General features: G+C 39.5%; 1 protein-coding gene across 2 annotated transcripts in view; it reads right to left on the bottom strand.

Annotated features, from left to right (window-relative positions):
- The window catches only part of astn1 (astrotactin 1), a 187,347-nt gene that overhangs the window by 77,902 nt on the left and 93,433 nt on the right, over nucleotides 1–16,012 (bottom strand). For both annotated transcript variants that reach the window (XM_079452416.1, XM_079452417.1), the window contains one exon: nucleotides 9,251–9,378. In XM_079452416.1, the coding sequence (XP_079308542.1) occupies nucleotides 9,251–9,378 (128 nt within the window). The remainder of the gene's footprint in view (nucleotides 1–9,250; nucleotides 9,379–16,012) is intronic.

The following is a 16,012-nucleotide window of genomic DNA, read 5'->3' as shown; positions in this document are numbered from 1 at the left end:
GGTAATTATCACCGATGATGGGAAACTGCTCAACTTGGTTTGTTATACAAGCGGGTGGGTTATGAGGGATGAGAAATGTTGCATTGCCTTAGCAACTACAAACTGTTGTAACAAATGGGGGCCTGAAAGGTAAGAAACAAGTCAAATGTCGGGAGGTGAGAAACGCTCTCTTAATTACAGCAGAGATGTGTGGAAAGAGCAAAACTGCTTATTTTCTCCAATTAACTCGGAATGGAATGAACATTTAGAGAAGATTCTTGGCATTCGGTGACTGCAGTGTAATGGCAGACTGAACGAATTGAACATCTTGTGAATGAATAAGTGACAAATGACACAGAATAAATAAAACTCGCACATGTGTTGTCTCTGAGAAGCACGAAGAAGTAACAAAGATTAAAAAGAATGCAGTACATAATATATGTATTTATATGTATATGACTCGTGTCTGTTATATATATTTATGTGTATGGGTAGTTGACGAATAAATCGTATATGTCTCCTTTGGTGTGATAGCAAAATAAAAACATCATCTGAATATTTCATTTTTTTATACTATTATTATAGATTTGTCTTCATTGTTATTTTTTAGCAATCTCACCATAGGAAACAGTTGCCTATTAGTCTGTCAACTATATGTATGTCTCTAGTCTCTAACATGTTTTGTTTGCATTCTTTTTTTTATTTACTCATAAACTGTATATATTATATGTTTTAATCCTGGCAATAATGGGAAATCTGGGAGTTATATAGTAGAAATATAGACAGAACTTGCAGCCATAGTTGGCTGAATATGGTTTTGGGAAACGCACCCTTACTTGAATGCACAAAGCTGAACACGGGAAAAATAATGACACAGACGGTGTGATGTGACAAAAGATATGAAATCTGAATTTATTCGAAAGCATTATGTTGGAAGAATAAGTATTGAGCTGCTTAGGTAATGCATGATAAAAATGTTGAGTTGATCCCACCCGCTTGGGAACCGACTGAAAATGAACCCCTGAAGGTGTGACCTCCTCTTACAATTCAAATTACTGACAGGACTAATAAAGTATGGATAGAGGTTTCCCGATGTGAAGAAAATATCCTCGAGGATGCTCCTGTCATAGCAAGAATAAACTGTATTCTGAGGCCACAATAAACAAACACGCAACCAACCCTGAAAGCCACCAGAGTTTGTTTTGTGGTTTATTGAACTGAATTGATTCATTAAAAAATAATTCTCGCAAACAAGCAAAGAAGTCAAGTCCTGGATCAACATGCTAATGTTTTTAATGTAAGCTTGTGTCTATTTTTTAAATATGAATCATTATTTATGAACAATTTTTCTTCAGGCTCTATTTACCAAAATACAGACTTTGCCAGGTCAAAAAACACATGAACCTATTACTCCAAAAAGTTAATATCTTGAAGGCTCTCAAATACTGAGGGATAATAGATTCAATATACCAGGCACAACAAGTGCTACATCACAGGAGACATGGTGTTTAGAAAAACTCGTAGCAAGGTCACATATAAAAAATATACTAGCGTAAACGAGTGTCCCCAAAAAAAAAATATTTTTTCCAACTGCAGAAAGCAAGTGGTAAATTAAATGTATTTAAAAGATATACAGTATGTGTGTGCAGGATTTTTATCAAACATGGCGGCGGTACTTCATCAAATGATAATCTAATGATAGATCAGTTCTAAACAGGCATTCATCTAGACGCGCTGTGTGCACTTTGGCATTTTAAAGAGCCTTTTCTGGATTGCACCAAACCGGAATTGCAGCCGAGTATGGCATCCTTAATATGCCAATCATATACGCTATTCAATATACTGTATCTCATGATCCAACAAGCATTCAGTGCAGATGTATGCGTGTTTGCATCGCAACATGATTTGCATAAATAAAACAGACACCAAGTGCAAATACCAACAGCCAAAAGCACTTAAGATATCCATCGGTTCCACTAGCACACATTAGGAATCTTTGCTGACTGCCCCGGCATGAGAAGCGATGAAAGAACAGAATCTGAAACAGAAAAATCTCATGTCATTTTTTCTATGTTTGTGGCCTTTACTAGCGCCGCAGAACGCTCACAAAAGCCTAACTTGATTGGATCCATCCGATTAAATCTGGACCATGTCACTTTTGGGCTCTCTGCTTGAGCTGCATTCAGTAGATTGGCCGGCCACAGCTAATTCTTAAGAAGTGGAACAAAATCCTTGTGTCAGCCATTTTACTCGACTCTCTACAGTCAGCCTCTTTGTGTTTGATGATCAATGGCATCTATTCATCCATCGCTCACCATCCGGCATCTGGCCAGCAAGCCGTAGCACCTGTGGTGTTTATCCATCATGTAATGTGTGTTTTGAAGTGATTCCTTTCAGAATTTTCCTTCACATTGCCACGAAACTGCGCCGGAGAGCGGACGCCTTTGAAAGAAGACCCAGGCGCATTTTGTACCACAAAGACAAGTGTTGCTTAACCCCGATAACCCAACTCGCAACACAGCTCCGTCTGTGGGCACGGATGCGAGTCACCATTTCCCCCTTCGCTTTATTTAGCACGAAATCTGCTTAGCACCTGTGTGCTTTCTACCTGCATTCCAATTAAATCAAGATGTATTTGCTTTTCAGAGCTTCTGTGCCTGCATTCTTCCCCATTGGAATAATTGATGGAGTCTTCTGGTCGGATGATGAATGACTTCCAAGGCAAAGATGAATAGAAAGATGAATGTCTTGCCCTGAGAGGGTTGGGAAGATAGGCTTCAGGAGTGCTGATACAGTGACAAATACACTGACCGTCGCAACAACTCGCCCAAATCAGCAGGGGAGCTTGGCGGAGGCCTAACAACTTCAACGACTCGCTCGCGTACGTGCCACATGGCCGTTCCGTACCGAATTACCAAAGCTAGTGACTAATTTAACCTCAGGTGTGTTTCACAACTGATGCGTCGAGACAGTCGGGGGAGAAAGCCGGTATGATGTATTAAGGGCATGAGCGGGGAACAAAAGCTTTTCTTAAAGAGCGCAGACATTTCTTACCCCAATTCTTTAATGCCGGTGCAAAGAATGTGCCAGAGTAAGCAACAAAAACACATTTCTTCATTACAGGGGACACCTACTGTATGAACCTCGGGAGAAGGACATTGGAAGTGTTTCTTTAATTGTTATATGTCATTCTTTTTCTGTCATTCTGTTATTTCTTTTGCCCGCGGAACACAAAAGGACAAACAATAAAAAAACACACAAAATGCAACTACAACAACACACTTTAATTCAACTTCTGAAGTGCTTTTAAATCCTTTTGGACCTGTTAAAAAGCTGTGTGAAGGATTCGTTTTGTGTTTTACAGAAAAATATAACAGCATGCAGGCTTGGACCAACCGAAAAAGTAAGATAGAGAGACACATTTGCAATCAGATGTCGTATCTCAGACACACAAAATAATGAAACCAATCATGTTTGTAGCCAACGCTGTGAGGGCCGGACTGGAGACATGCTCTCCGGAGAGCTTAACTATAGATGTAATTAAACATCTAGATGGCATAGACATGTCTAATATGACTAATGAGTCGTGCATTAGGGATAATTTGAGGTTCTTGGGATGGTGAAGCTTGCTGAGCATCAGGTGCAGGGGTGATGAATCTGAGCGCCTGGAAATCTTGAACCACCTGCCTCATAGAGTCCATACACCAGGCCTGGAGTGGTTTACACGGCACTGGAAAAATAACCCACGTCTTCACAGCCGATGGCTCAAGCGTGATTACCAGTTTAATCTTCCCTCAAGTGTCCAATATGACCTCACCTAAGTCTCACCTGATGCTACGGCCATTATATTAGAAGTCCAGCTTTGTCAGACATAGTTTCACTGAGAGAAGGTGCACCTGCCCCCTCTGGAAGCTCAGGCGATATTACAGAACCCGCGCATTACCATCCCGCACACGTGACCTTTAGTCTGGATTACAAATTGGAGTTGAATGCAGGAGTAGAATTCATTGTGTAAAAACTTCAGTATTCCAGGAGCATAACGAGCACAAAACCACAAACAAATTTTAAGGTATGGGATGCTTAAATAAAGTACTTAAACGACAAGATCAATGAACAAACTGTGGGAGTTGGAAAAGGGAAAAACAACAAGTACATAAAGTTTTTATTCTGTTTGGCAGAAACAGAATATGTTTTATTCTGTTCCTTTTTCAATGTAACTATAGGACTATAATCCTTCATTCCAAGCAGCCTCATATGGGTTGGTGCCAGAGGAGAAGCGTCTGATGAAAGATGAAGCATTTTGAAGTCTCAGTCATTTGACAGGACAAGAATTCCCCCTCCACCCTATTTTTTTCTCATTAGCAACAACATAAAAGTTGACCCCTCTGTATTCAGGGCAAGTGGCTGGCGAGCAAAAAGCGTGTACAGTGGTATGCTCCAGAAACTTGTCAGTTTGGCCTTCTAATGAGTCCTGACAGAGGAAGCACATCCAGAAGACCCCATCCCCCCGCGGGTTGAAATACGATTTTGTTAATGCGCTCTTTATTTTTCGTATCTTTTATAACATGTCAGTTTTTGCATTGAATGGCCTGACATTGTTATGGTAGAAGGGACTTTCTTACTGTAAGTGTTTCTATTATGGCAGGCACTAGAACTTATGTTCTCTGTGCTCTCTTTGTGCTGCTGCTAGCCTGTTACTTTTAGCTGCCTCAATTGTGCCTGTAGTAGTGGTATCCATAGTGATAAAATGGCATCCAACAGGCCTGTTGACTTTTCCCAGATGTGGCAGATTAGTTTTGATATTTATTTGTATAGCTAGTCTTTTGCACTTAGCAAACAAAGCAAAACGTGGAGAGCATGACTATGCAATTAGGTGGAATGGACAGACGCAAATAGCGAATTGACACAAAATTACTTTTATAGTCACCAAGTGTCTTGGTGAGTGAAATTCTTGAGAGCGTGCTCCAGAAAGTGCAGAAACAATTTACATATAACGGTACTATTTACATACATACGTACAGGATACGCTAGGGGCATGGATGTGCACCGGATGGTATCCAGTGGTAGCAGATAAGATTGTTGTATTTGTGCAGTGTGTCCGTATAGTCTAGTTTGAACCGTGTAAGAGTTAAAGTGCAGTGTGTGTCATACCGTAAAGTAGAGTATGCTTTAGGGGTATTAGTTCTGACTGTTCATTAGCCTGATAGCCTGAGGGAAAAAGCTATCCCTCAGTTGGCTAATGCGGGATCGGATTCTGTGGAAACGTCTTCCTGAGTGCAGCCGAGATAGAAGTCTGTGGGACGGGTGGCCTGAGTCACTGATGATCCTCCGGGCTTTCCTTATAGACCGCCTGGTGTATATGTCTTGGAGGGAGGGAAGCTCACCTTCCACAATGTGGCGCGCAGTTCGCACAACCCTTTGCAGAGCTTTGCGGTTGCCAGTGGTGCTGTTTCCAAACCAGGCTTTTATGCCAGGATCAGGATGATCTTTACAGTGCAGGTGTAGAATGTTCTGAGGATTCTGGGGCTCATAGCAAACTGCCTCAGCTGTCTCAGGAAGAAGAGGCGTTGGTGTTTTTTCTTCACCAATGCATCTGTGTGAGCGGACCATTTGAGATCCTCAGTGATGTGAATGCAGAGGAACTTAAAGCTGTTTACCTGCTCCACAGGTGTCTTCTCGATGGTGATGGGTGTGTGTTCTCTGCTCTGTCTCATGAAATGGTTCTCCTGACACAATTTAGTCAGGGTACTCACCTTCTCTCTGTAGGCCGTCTCAATATTTGTCAGTGATCAGGCCTATCACCATTGTGTCATCAGCGAATTTGACAATGACGTTGGATCTGTGTGTGGCTGCACAGTCATGTGTGTACAGGGAGTACAGGAGTGGGCTGAGGACGCAACCCTGCGGAGCACCGGTGTTGAGGGTCAGCGGGGATGAAGTTTTGTTGCCCATTCTGACCACCTGACTTCAGCCTGTCAGGAATTCCAAGATGCAGTTGCACAGAGATCTGTTTAGTCCCAGAATCTGGAGCTTCGCAACCAGTGTGGCAGGCACAATGGTATTAAATGCGGAGCTGTAGTCCACAAACAGCATTCTCACATGAGTGTTCTTGTTTTCCAGGTGGGAGGGAGCAGTGTGCAGGGTTAAGGCAATAGCATCGACTGTGGAACGGTTGCTGCGATATGCAAATTGTAGCGGATCCAGTGAGGCAAGCAGGACAGAGCATATGTAGTCTCTGATGAGTTTCTCAAAACACTTGCTGAAGATGGGTGTCAGAGCAACGGGCCTCCAGTCATTCAAGCATGCGATTTTATTTTACAATGGTGGAATTTTTTAACCATGAGGAAAACCACAGACAGAGAAAGGGAGAGGTTGAAAATGTCTGTGAAAACCCCCGGCTAGTTGGAATGCGCATGCTCAGAGAACACAACCTGGGATGCCATAGGGACCCACAGCCTTGCGGATATTCATCCGTCGAAAGGATCTGGTTACAGCCGCGACAGAAAGGGAGAGTGCACTCACCTCTTCTGCAGCCGCCACGGGAGCACTATCTGTGTGGGCGGTACTGTGTGCCTCGAAACGAACATAAAAATGATTAAGCTTGTTCGGTAGAGAGGCCACAATGTTTACAGTAGCTGGTTTATTCCCTTTGAAGTCTGTTATGTTATTGATACCCTGCCACATGCTTCTTGCGTTGTTGGTGTTGAATTGTTCATCAACTTTGTTTTTATATTGTCATTTGGCTGCTTTGATGGATTTCCTGAGATTGTAACTGGCTTGTTTTCGATCGTCAATGTTTCCGGATTTAAAGGGAGATGTTCAGGCTGACAAGGCTCTTCGAACATTGCTGTTAATTCGCCGTTTTTGGTTGGGGAAGATGGGGATTGTTTTTGTCTGTACAACATCCTCTACACCATAGGCCGCGGAACGCATCTGAACAAGGGGGGGGCATAATTTCAAGTCACGCGGAGGGGGTGGGGGCGCAAACGCATTGAAACAGACAATAACATTCACACACAACAGGCCAAGCCAATTTACACATAAACTCACAGATGAAACTATAGCAAACACATAAAGTACATCCAGTCCACAACCACAACTCATCTTGCTGCCTTGAATCTAAATCAACATCATAGTCATTATCATCACAAGTCAAGACATTATTATCAGATTGATGTGCAGAGCCGCACAGACACACACACACACACACACACACCCTCAAAACAAGTAAAGTTTTCCGCTCGTGTCACACAATGTCAGCCGGTTAAAATCATTGAACCACTTATATTGAACTGATCTTGCTCGTTGTGAAGACCCAGTCCCCTGTACCTTTTTGTTCTTCATAAGCACAGCAGGGTCTTGAGGTTGATTGGGTTTTGTGAGATCCCCCCGCAGCACTCACTTGTGGCTGTCGGTAGCTTGGCTTGAAGCCGGAGGAGAGCAAGTGCTAATTTTAATTTGCCAGTTTATTTGTAAAAAATCTGACATTGACTTCTGTCCCTTCATTGTCGCAGCCTGGTAATGCCGCCAGCGGATAAACAGGTGCCCGCCGTTAGCTTGCGACGACGCTCACACATGACAGACCTAGTAACTACGTCGACGTAACGTCGTAGTTGATAAACAATGCACACTAGTTTCAAGCAGTCAGTGTGAGTTTTTTTATGGGCAGCAGTTGGTGAGAGTGAGTGAAGCTGCGTGGTGACTAGTATTGTTTGGCTCGTAAAAACATGGATACAACTTAGGCTTTTGTTCATATAAGATAGTTTGTCAGAGTACAAAAGTTGCCTGGGCCGTGGCCCCCCTGGCCCCCCCAGTTCCGCGGTCTATGCTCTACACACTTCCTGATGAAACACTTTACAGTATCTGAGTACGCCTCAATGTCATCATCAGACACTGCCCGTCCACTTGATTAAAACAGTCATGTAGTAAAGCGTCCGATTGGTCTGACCCGCATGGAAATGTCCTGAGGGTGGGTGCTTCTTGTTTCAGTTTCCGCCTATAAGCAGGCAGGAGCAGAACGGAGGAGTGATCCGATTTGCCAAAGGGTGGGCGGGGGAGCAAATTTGTAGGCGTCCCGAAAGGCAGAATTACAGTTGTCCAAAACACAGTCACCACGCATGTTGATGGTGATCATGTTGGAAGTATTTCGGAGCTATTGTTCTGAAGTTGGCTTTGTTAAAGTACCCCGTAACAATAAACGCTGCATCTGGGTACGCAGTTTCCAGCTAACTTATATTACCATACAGTTACTTAAGTGCCTGGTCTGTGTTGGCTTGAGGGGGAACGTAAACAGCTGTGATTGTGATCGCTGTAAATTCCCTCGGTAGCCAGAATGGTCGACACAGAAGCGTGTAGGTTCCTTTCATCACACCACAAGTTTTTGATAAACAATTTATCGACATGAAATAATGATTTATCTGGACTTGCAAGACTAAATAACATTATCATCTTAACCAATGTACTTTATAAGTTGACTCAGGTGACTTGGATGATTTATGTTTAAATGTTAAAATAAAACTTATTTAGCAGAAGGAAGTTTTGGTGGGTGATTGGCATACTAGACAAATAAAAGTTTAATCATGCATTGCTAGTGTTGATAGGTAGGCCTTTGTTCATTGTTGTTTATCCATTATTTCAATTATTTTAATGACTTTTAAGTGCAAACCATACGCAAAGTAACTACTTAAGCTCTAAAGCCCAAATTACACAAAATAAGTCACTTGTGATGTGAACGGGGCATAATGTTTCTTCTTAGATTCTTTTTTTATCAGAAATAATTAACAGAAATAATCCACGGAAGTTAATGGCAGACCTCACCGCCAACCCCTGGCGACTTGCAAAGACAAAGTCGCTTGTAATGTGACATGGTTTGTTCATTTATTTTAGTTGGATATAAGTTCAAATATCCTTCATTATTTAGCATCTTTAGCATAATTCAGTTTTCAAAATATGGACTTCAAGCTCATATGATTCCTTGACTAACAATTTGAAGTCTTTGACCCAGTTATTGATGTGGCAGGTGAAGTAGCAGTATGCATTAGCTACAATATCTAAATGATTACTAGAGCACTCAAATATTTTTAACCAACTAACTGAATACAAAAAAGCTCTTGGTATAATTTAGTAATTTCATCAAATGAATAATGAACCAAATGAATTAAGCTTCTGTCCTGGTTATTACTTTTTGAACTGATTTATTCACTGAGGTCTTGACTAATATATTATGACTATACAGTGTAACATGCTTAAACATGAAAAAAAGGGTTCTTACCAGTTAAATATTCTGGATCAGGCACTGGGTCGGACAGCTCCTCGTGGCACTGGGATTCAGTCGGTACGGATGCCACCACCATACCATCCGGGAGCTGCTGCTCGATGCCACGGGCAAAGTTTTTCTGCCTGGATAAGAGAAGTTAAAGGAAGGGAATCAAACTTAATAGAAGATAAAGTAACCCTTATATGAGTACATACCGTAGATACATATAGACATTTAAATGGCATGTTATCTTCTTTTGGTGCCCATGGCTTCTATATCCAGACTAGATGGATGGATATAGAGTTGTAAAAAATGCCATTAGATTCCATTAAAGTTGTAAGATAAATGAAAACATTTCCAATAGCGATAAGAGTTGATATACGCGGCACAATAAAAATGGAAGATGTAGTTCAAATACTGTGTAGAATATGTTTGGTGATATAGAGCAAGTTTAACATAATACCATGACGAAAGGCAAAAAGTATATATTTATATGAGGGTCTATCTTTATAATTAAAATCTGCACCAACACTCTAGACCTGTGGACAGAGAAAGAAAAAACAGTTTGTAGAAGAGAAGTTAAACAAAGGAACAGATATAAAAACAAGTTAAGCTTTAATGCAGTATAAGCAAATCATATATATGCAATGAACAATAAAACTGATGTGCAGAAATGAACCGATTCTGTACAACAGCCAAGACTCATAAACACAGCATTAACTTTTTCCTCCACATATCTTAACTCAGATCAAGTTGAAAATATTCTTTGCATATATAATATGTAAGATATGGAAACCAATGTATAGATGGAAGAAAGCAGAGTATGGAGAAGACTTTTTTCAAGTCAGCGAAATAAGCACCTAGAAAGCCCTCGAGGGAAATATGCCGAACGCACCGAGAATGTGAAACGTGGTACACAGGAGTGGTTCATAAATGAGCAAGCATTGAGGAAATTGTACCACACAACATTATGCAATCTAAATCTCTCCCCGAGCATAACTGTCATATCTGATTTCACAGTAGACTTAGATGGGAGAATTATATTATCTCTGAATATATAGAGCTGTGTATAAATAATTGCGTCTGAACAGAAAAGACAGAGGTTTGCGAGATGCGATTTATGTGCGGGAATGAAAAGTGTCTGGCAGTGGAGAGCGCTGTCATTTACGTTCACGTTTGTGGAGATCTTCACTGTTAAATACCATCGATCCTGAATGACTTAATGGCGCTAACAAGTTTTCTTAAGGAAAACAGTTATTTTCTTAGCGTAATATTAGCAATTTACATTTAGATGTATTCATGTAGCAGATGCTTTTTCAAAGCCATTAAAAATATGAGGGAGATTTAACATTTAAAGAGGCAAAATCAAAATAGTCAATTAAACCTGAAGAGCACAAACTGCAGAAATTTCTTTTGACACCTAGGGAATTCCTTCCCACATCTAATAAAAATGTAAAAAGTAGTTTCACTTGTCAAACTTGAAATACACGCTTCAATAGATACTTTTATTGCAATATTAATAGCTCTGCATATTGCTTGTCACAGGCAAATCTGTTAGGGGTTTCCTGTCCCTTTGAAGCAGGGCAGCTAAATAGAAAAGTGCAAGAACATAGGGCCAGTAGTTTCATGACAATTATGTATATGCTTCTTACGTTTCTGATTCCAACAATTATGACTTAAACCCGGAAATATCTCTGAATATTGGTGTGTTAATCAAATCTGTATACATTTTAAATCCAAGCTTCCACTACAAAACTTTCTTTACAGCTCAACATTTTACTTTTTAAAGTTCTAACTTAACATAAAATTTTTTTTTGATATACTGAATTTACACAAAGTAACCACAGAGAAAAACTAATCAATACAATAAATTACAAACGTTTAACTAATTTAGGAGCCAAAATTACATGTTCTCTTAAATGTCTGTTAGCCTCACGTGTCATTGGTTAAAAATAAACAACTGGAAAATCTCTCAGAGAAACGTTAATTTGATCTTTTTTATAAGTTAAGCATTAAAACGTGAATCACAGTTATGATGTATGTAAATGTCTGCCATACTATCTAGCTAAATTAGAATTATATGGGATGCTGGTGGCATCATAGGTGGGATTACTTGTCAAATTACACTAGCAATTGAACAATATGTAATTAAATGCTAAAAACTGTCCAATGATATAGCTGATAAAAAACGTGTGTAATATAAAGTATATATAATGATGCATATTTGATGTAACCATAACGCCGTCTAGGGCAACATTGACAACCACAGTAGAAAAAAATAACAATTTTAGTCAAAGGCACCCTAGAACTTTTTGCTTTTCCACATTATTCAAAATATATTTTTTTGGTGTGTCCAAAACAAAATAATGATGCTATATTCTTCCTACTATGGTGGTCAATGGTGTCCCAGAACTGAAAGTTCCTTACATTCTTCCAAATATCTTTCTTCGTGTTAATAAGAACAAATACATTTCTACAGATATGGAATAACTTTTCCCCTTTAATAATAATAAGCCATTTCAAACAAAAGGTTAAAAAAAAAGTTAACTTTATTTTGCTCGATATTCTATTTTTGGAAACATAATGAGTTTTCCAATTGTCAATGAATATAATTAAGAGATAATTTCATGGATAATTAATCATAATATACGAGGCTGAATTAATTACTCCACAATGCCCGAATTTTTTTATAGAATTTTGGGCTTTTTCTTTACCAAGTTTTTATTGACAGCATTAATATCACAGTATAGTGCACACCCCGGATGAATGTTCCAACGTGGCAAAAATTATAAGTGAAAGTCAGTAAAGTGTTGGCACAGATGAGTCATATGAAAACCGTCCAGGCTTCGGGCTTTTAAAATTATCAGTCTGTGCATGGCTCGTCTGATATTTTAATTTAGTGCAGGGAATAAGGTAGCACTTTAAATCTCTTAGCTTGGATGGAAACACCCAACTGGGAGGTTTTAGGAGAGGTACTCCTCATCATGATTCTGCAAACTCCTAATGATGAGAACAAAGGGCACTAAAAAATTCATTAAAACCGCCTCAAAGCATGCTGGGAGGGAATGGGAGTAAAACTGGTTAAGGCTGGAACCCAGAGGAGAGGCAAAGTAATTAGGAAAGGCTACATGTTTTAGCCGGATAGTCTCACACATATAAGAAGCTGAAGTGAAACCCTGGCCGCCAACTCTAAAAAAAAGAGCTGTAGCCGGTTCAGCATACCAGTATTTGGAAGGCTCTTCAAAAAATCTGCATTGACATCCAGAAAAAAAGTCAGCACAGAGTTCTGCTCTACAACAACAAGTTTCACTGCTTGCAAAAAAAAAAGACTGCCGTTCAACAAACCAGAAAGTTAAAACATTAACAGTATGTTTTACTTTTGTCTCTCATTTGTTGCAAGTGCCTAGATGCTTATGGTTTGAAGCTTCCATTGAAATTCTGAGCAAGAGAGATATTGGTAAAAAGAAAATCACAACATTGGCACACTAACGGTTTCCGTGGAAATGACCAGAAAAGATGCCAATTATTTGTTGGAGGAGGTGAATTCTACTTGAATCATGCCAGATGCTACATCTCAAAAGAGCACAAATGATTCAAACGATGAGCACAGACATGCAGCTGGCTTGAGAACACAAGCACGAACTATGAGCTAAATAAAGCAACATCTACATTTATGCATTTGGCAGACACTTTTAATCAAAAATCGAATCCTGAATTTTTAGCAGTACACACATTCGCTGGGGACTGAACCCGTGACCTTGGTGTTTGAAAGCGTCATTCTCAACCACTTTATCTACAGAAGCTGGCACCTAACAAGCACAACAGTCTGGAGATTCGATACAAGACAGTGCAACTTTTGCTTTAAGCGCTGTTTACATTTTTCAGTAACTGTAAAAAAAAAGGTTTTATTCAGGAGAATAGCGGGGACTATAATGCTAAAGTTACAGAGAATGATAAGATAACGTTAACGTTACAGCTGATGATCGATAACACATACTGTCTGAGTTTCTTGCGGAAACGTTTGCCTATAGGTGATCGCAATGCGGGTTTTATGTCTGAATGAAAGACTTTAGTGGTCGGAAAGCTATGCGTTTACAGGACATTATATATGTAACGCTTATGAGTCTAAGCAAGCTAGCAAAATAAATGCTTACATCCGAGCGCACCTTTAGCCTTCAGAGAGAGCATGCAGCCTTCGCTGTCATATTTTGGAGAAATTGAAATAAAGCCTTGAAATAAACATAACGTTAATGTTATCATCCGCTGGTGTGGACGGAAATATAGTTATCGTTATGGTTATCGTTATAATGTGAACGGCCCTTTAGGAAGAGTATGGAAAAGAGGGAACGAATATCCATACGGTTGACTAGTATGGATATACTTTATATGCAGATAGGCCTTACTAATATAAATAATGAAACATGGCTGAATAAAAGATATGTACGGCATAACCGAGCTCACTGATGAAGGTATAAGAGGTTGGTAAAGAAAATGATAAAATATTTGGGTTTAAATGCAAGATAATGTTCAGCCATCTCTCGCTCACTCTGGTCATCTGTAAAATGGAGAAGTGGTCTTTCTAAGCCCCTGTGAAAAGGAGTTGAAGAAAACTTTATTTAAACCGTATGGTGGCTCATTAACTGGCACAGAGAAGTTGCTCCAGTCGTGTCAGAATCTAACTGAGGCAAAGCTCAGCACTTCTCACACTTCTGTGTCTTCAGAGTTTTCACATCTTATATGGTCTTTGCGGGGGATAGAAACTTCTCCTAGATAAGATTTTAAAATTCAAGGTGTTAATGGCTCATGATCGGCTCAGATGTGTTCTTACATAGACATCCACACCGGCAACATAAAAAGATTATAAGATTTCATAGAAAAACTGCATAATGACATGATGGTTTAAAGGGTAAAACATATAATAATTAACCCGAGACGTGACCAACATTTTAAAATACTAAATAAAACATATTATTAAGAATTTTACCTGTTGTGCATTTTGATCTAATTTAAACAGTGTTATGAATTACAAAAACAATAGATTTATTATAACCTTCAAGAGAATTTAACTGATCAAATTGTGTGGGAGCCCACAGTGAAAAAATACTGCATACTATTATATTTATTATAGTATACTGTAATATACTATAGACGGTTTCAACAGCAATTATATGTGGCCCAAACGTAACATCAGTTAGACCTTGGCAAGGAATTCTCTATACTCCCTATGGTCCCTATTATTTTATTACCATTTATTTAAACTAAAATATTGATATAAATTAAATCTAATATGCATTGATATACTATATAGAGGGGGGCCAGGCACATGCGTCAGATGAAACCATCTATAATATTAACTATAGTAGACTGAAAAACTGTAGTATAGGTCACTACTAGACTTAAGTAATGTTAACAAAACACTGCTGTAGAAATTTTACTACAGTTTACTATAATAAAGGTGGAAGTGCACATAATTCACATGAAAGGCTTACAAATTGTTAATACATTTACATTTAGCAGACGCTTTTATCCAAAGCGAATCACAGAGAATTTAGGAAATAATAAAGCGTTATTTCACAGGTGCAAATCATACAATAAGTGCTAATACAGTTACTAGTTTTCACAAAAGCTAAATCGTTTACAAAATCCTTTTTTTAACATTTACCGGTCAAGGATTCACACAAGAGATTATGTTTTAAGTTGTTTTTTCAATGTTGTAAGAGATGTGGTTGACCGGACTGAGTTTGGAAGGAGAAAGAGTGGGAAAGCGATTTAGTACCATTTTGTGAAGGCAATACAAGACGAGAGACAAAATGTGCTTTGATTTGCCACGGTAAGAAATTCTGCGATCCAAAAACTGCATTTTAATATGATCCCATACCAGTTGTCAAAAATATTTCCAGGATGAAAGCCTCTAAGCAATAACATGTCCCTCCTAGTTCCCTGGTGTCCTCACTTCTGTCTATTATTGCTTTTCCTCATTTAAATTAGAGAAAACAAAGATCCACCATCGGTCCCTCACAACGCCGCAGAAATGGCACAGATATTCTTACATGGACTTTCAGAGAACTCTGCAAACCTAAAAAGCGTCCTTCCCGAACCGTTGAAGATGTCAGAGAAAATGTGTTGCAACTTCATGTTCGTTATCAAACGGCATGAAACTGTACCACAGCCTTTTAGATATGCCTCAGAACGTAAAAGCAGCTGCTGTGTGACAGGCCAGACTTGTGGGTTGTGACTTTTGGTGAAGAGCCAAAGGGAACACACGGCGGTGCGCGTTTAAAACGGAATAATAAAGAGCATCAGCTACTCTGGATAGGTTTTACCTGCCAGTCGCTCGCTCTTTCCCCCCTTGCATCATTTTGGATAGACATGAATCTCGCTTTACCTCACTTTATTCTCTTTGAGAGATGACTCAATTCACCGGGAATAAATTGCACCCACTGATAGCGACACGGGCTGCCTTATTTCAGTGCCCAAATCGCTAAAGGAATAATGCAAATCAGGTAATGGCACGGACATAGCTGAAAAAATTACCTCATCCCGCATGTCGCAAATTTCCATTTTGCAAGTTGAGTTTCGCCGTCTGCAATGAGGCTGAATAGCGACTGAATTGCCATTTTTGAAATGCTTAAAGTACACTTCTGAATGTAGCCAAAGCCCAAACACAACACTCTTCTCCATCCTTTGGTAAATTACTTTTGCTATGATCAATAGAAATGAACATAAACATCTCTTTTATTATGGAATAATGACAGAGCGGTAAGTGGAGAAGCCACA

Source organism: Barbatula barbatula (genome assembly GCF_947034865.1).
Source record: "Barbatula barbatula genome assembly, chromosome: 3".
Lineage (NCBI taxonomy): Eukaryota > Metazoa > Chordata > Actinopteri > Cypriniformes > Nemacheilidae > Barbatula > Barbatula barbatula.
This window is presented reverse-complemented; position numbering and strand designations above follow the sequence as displayed.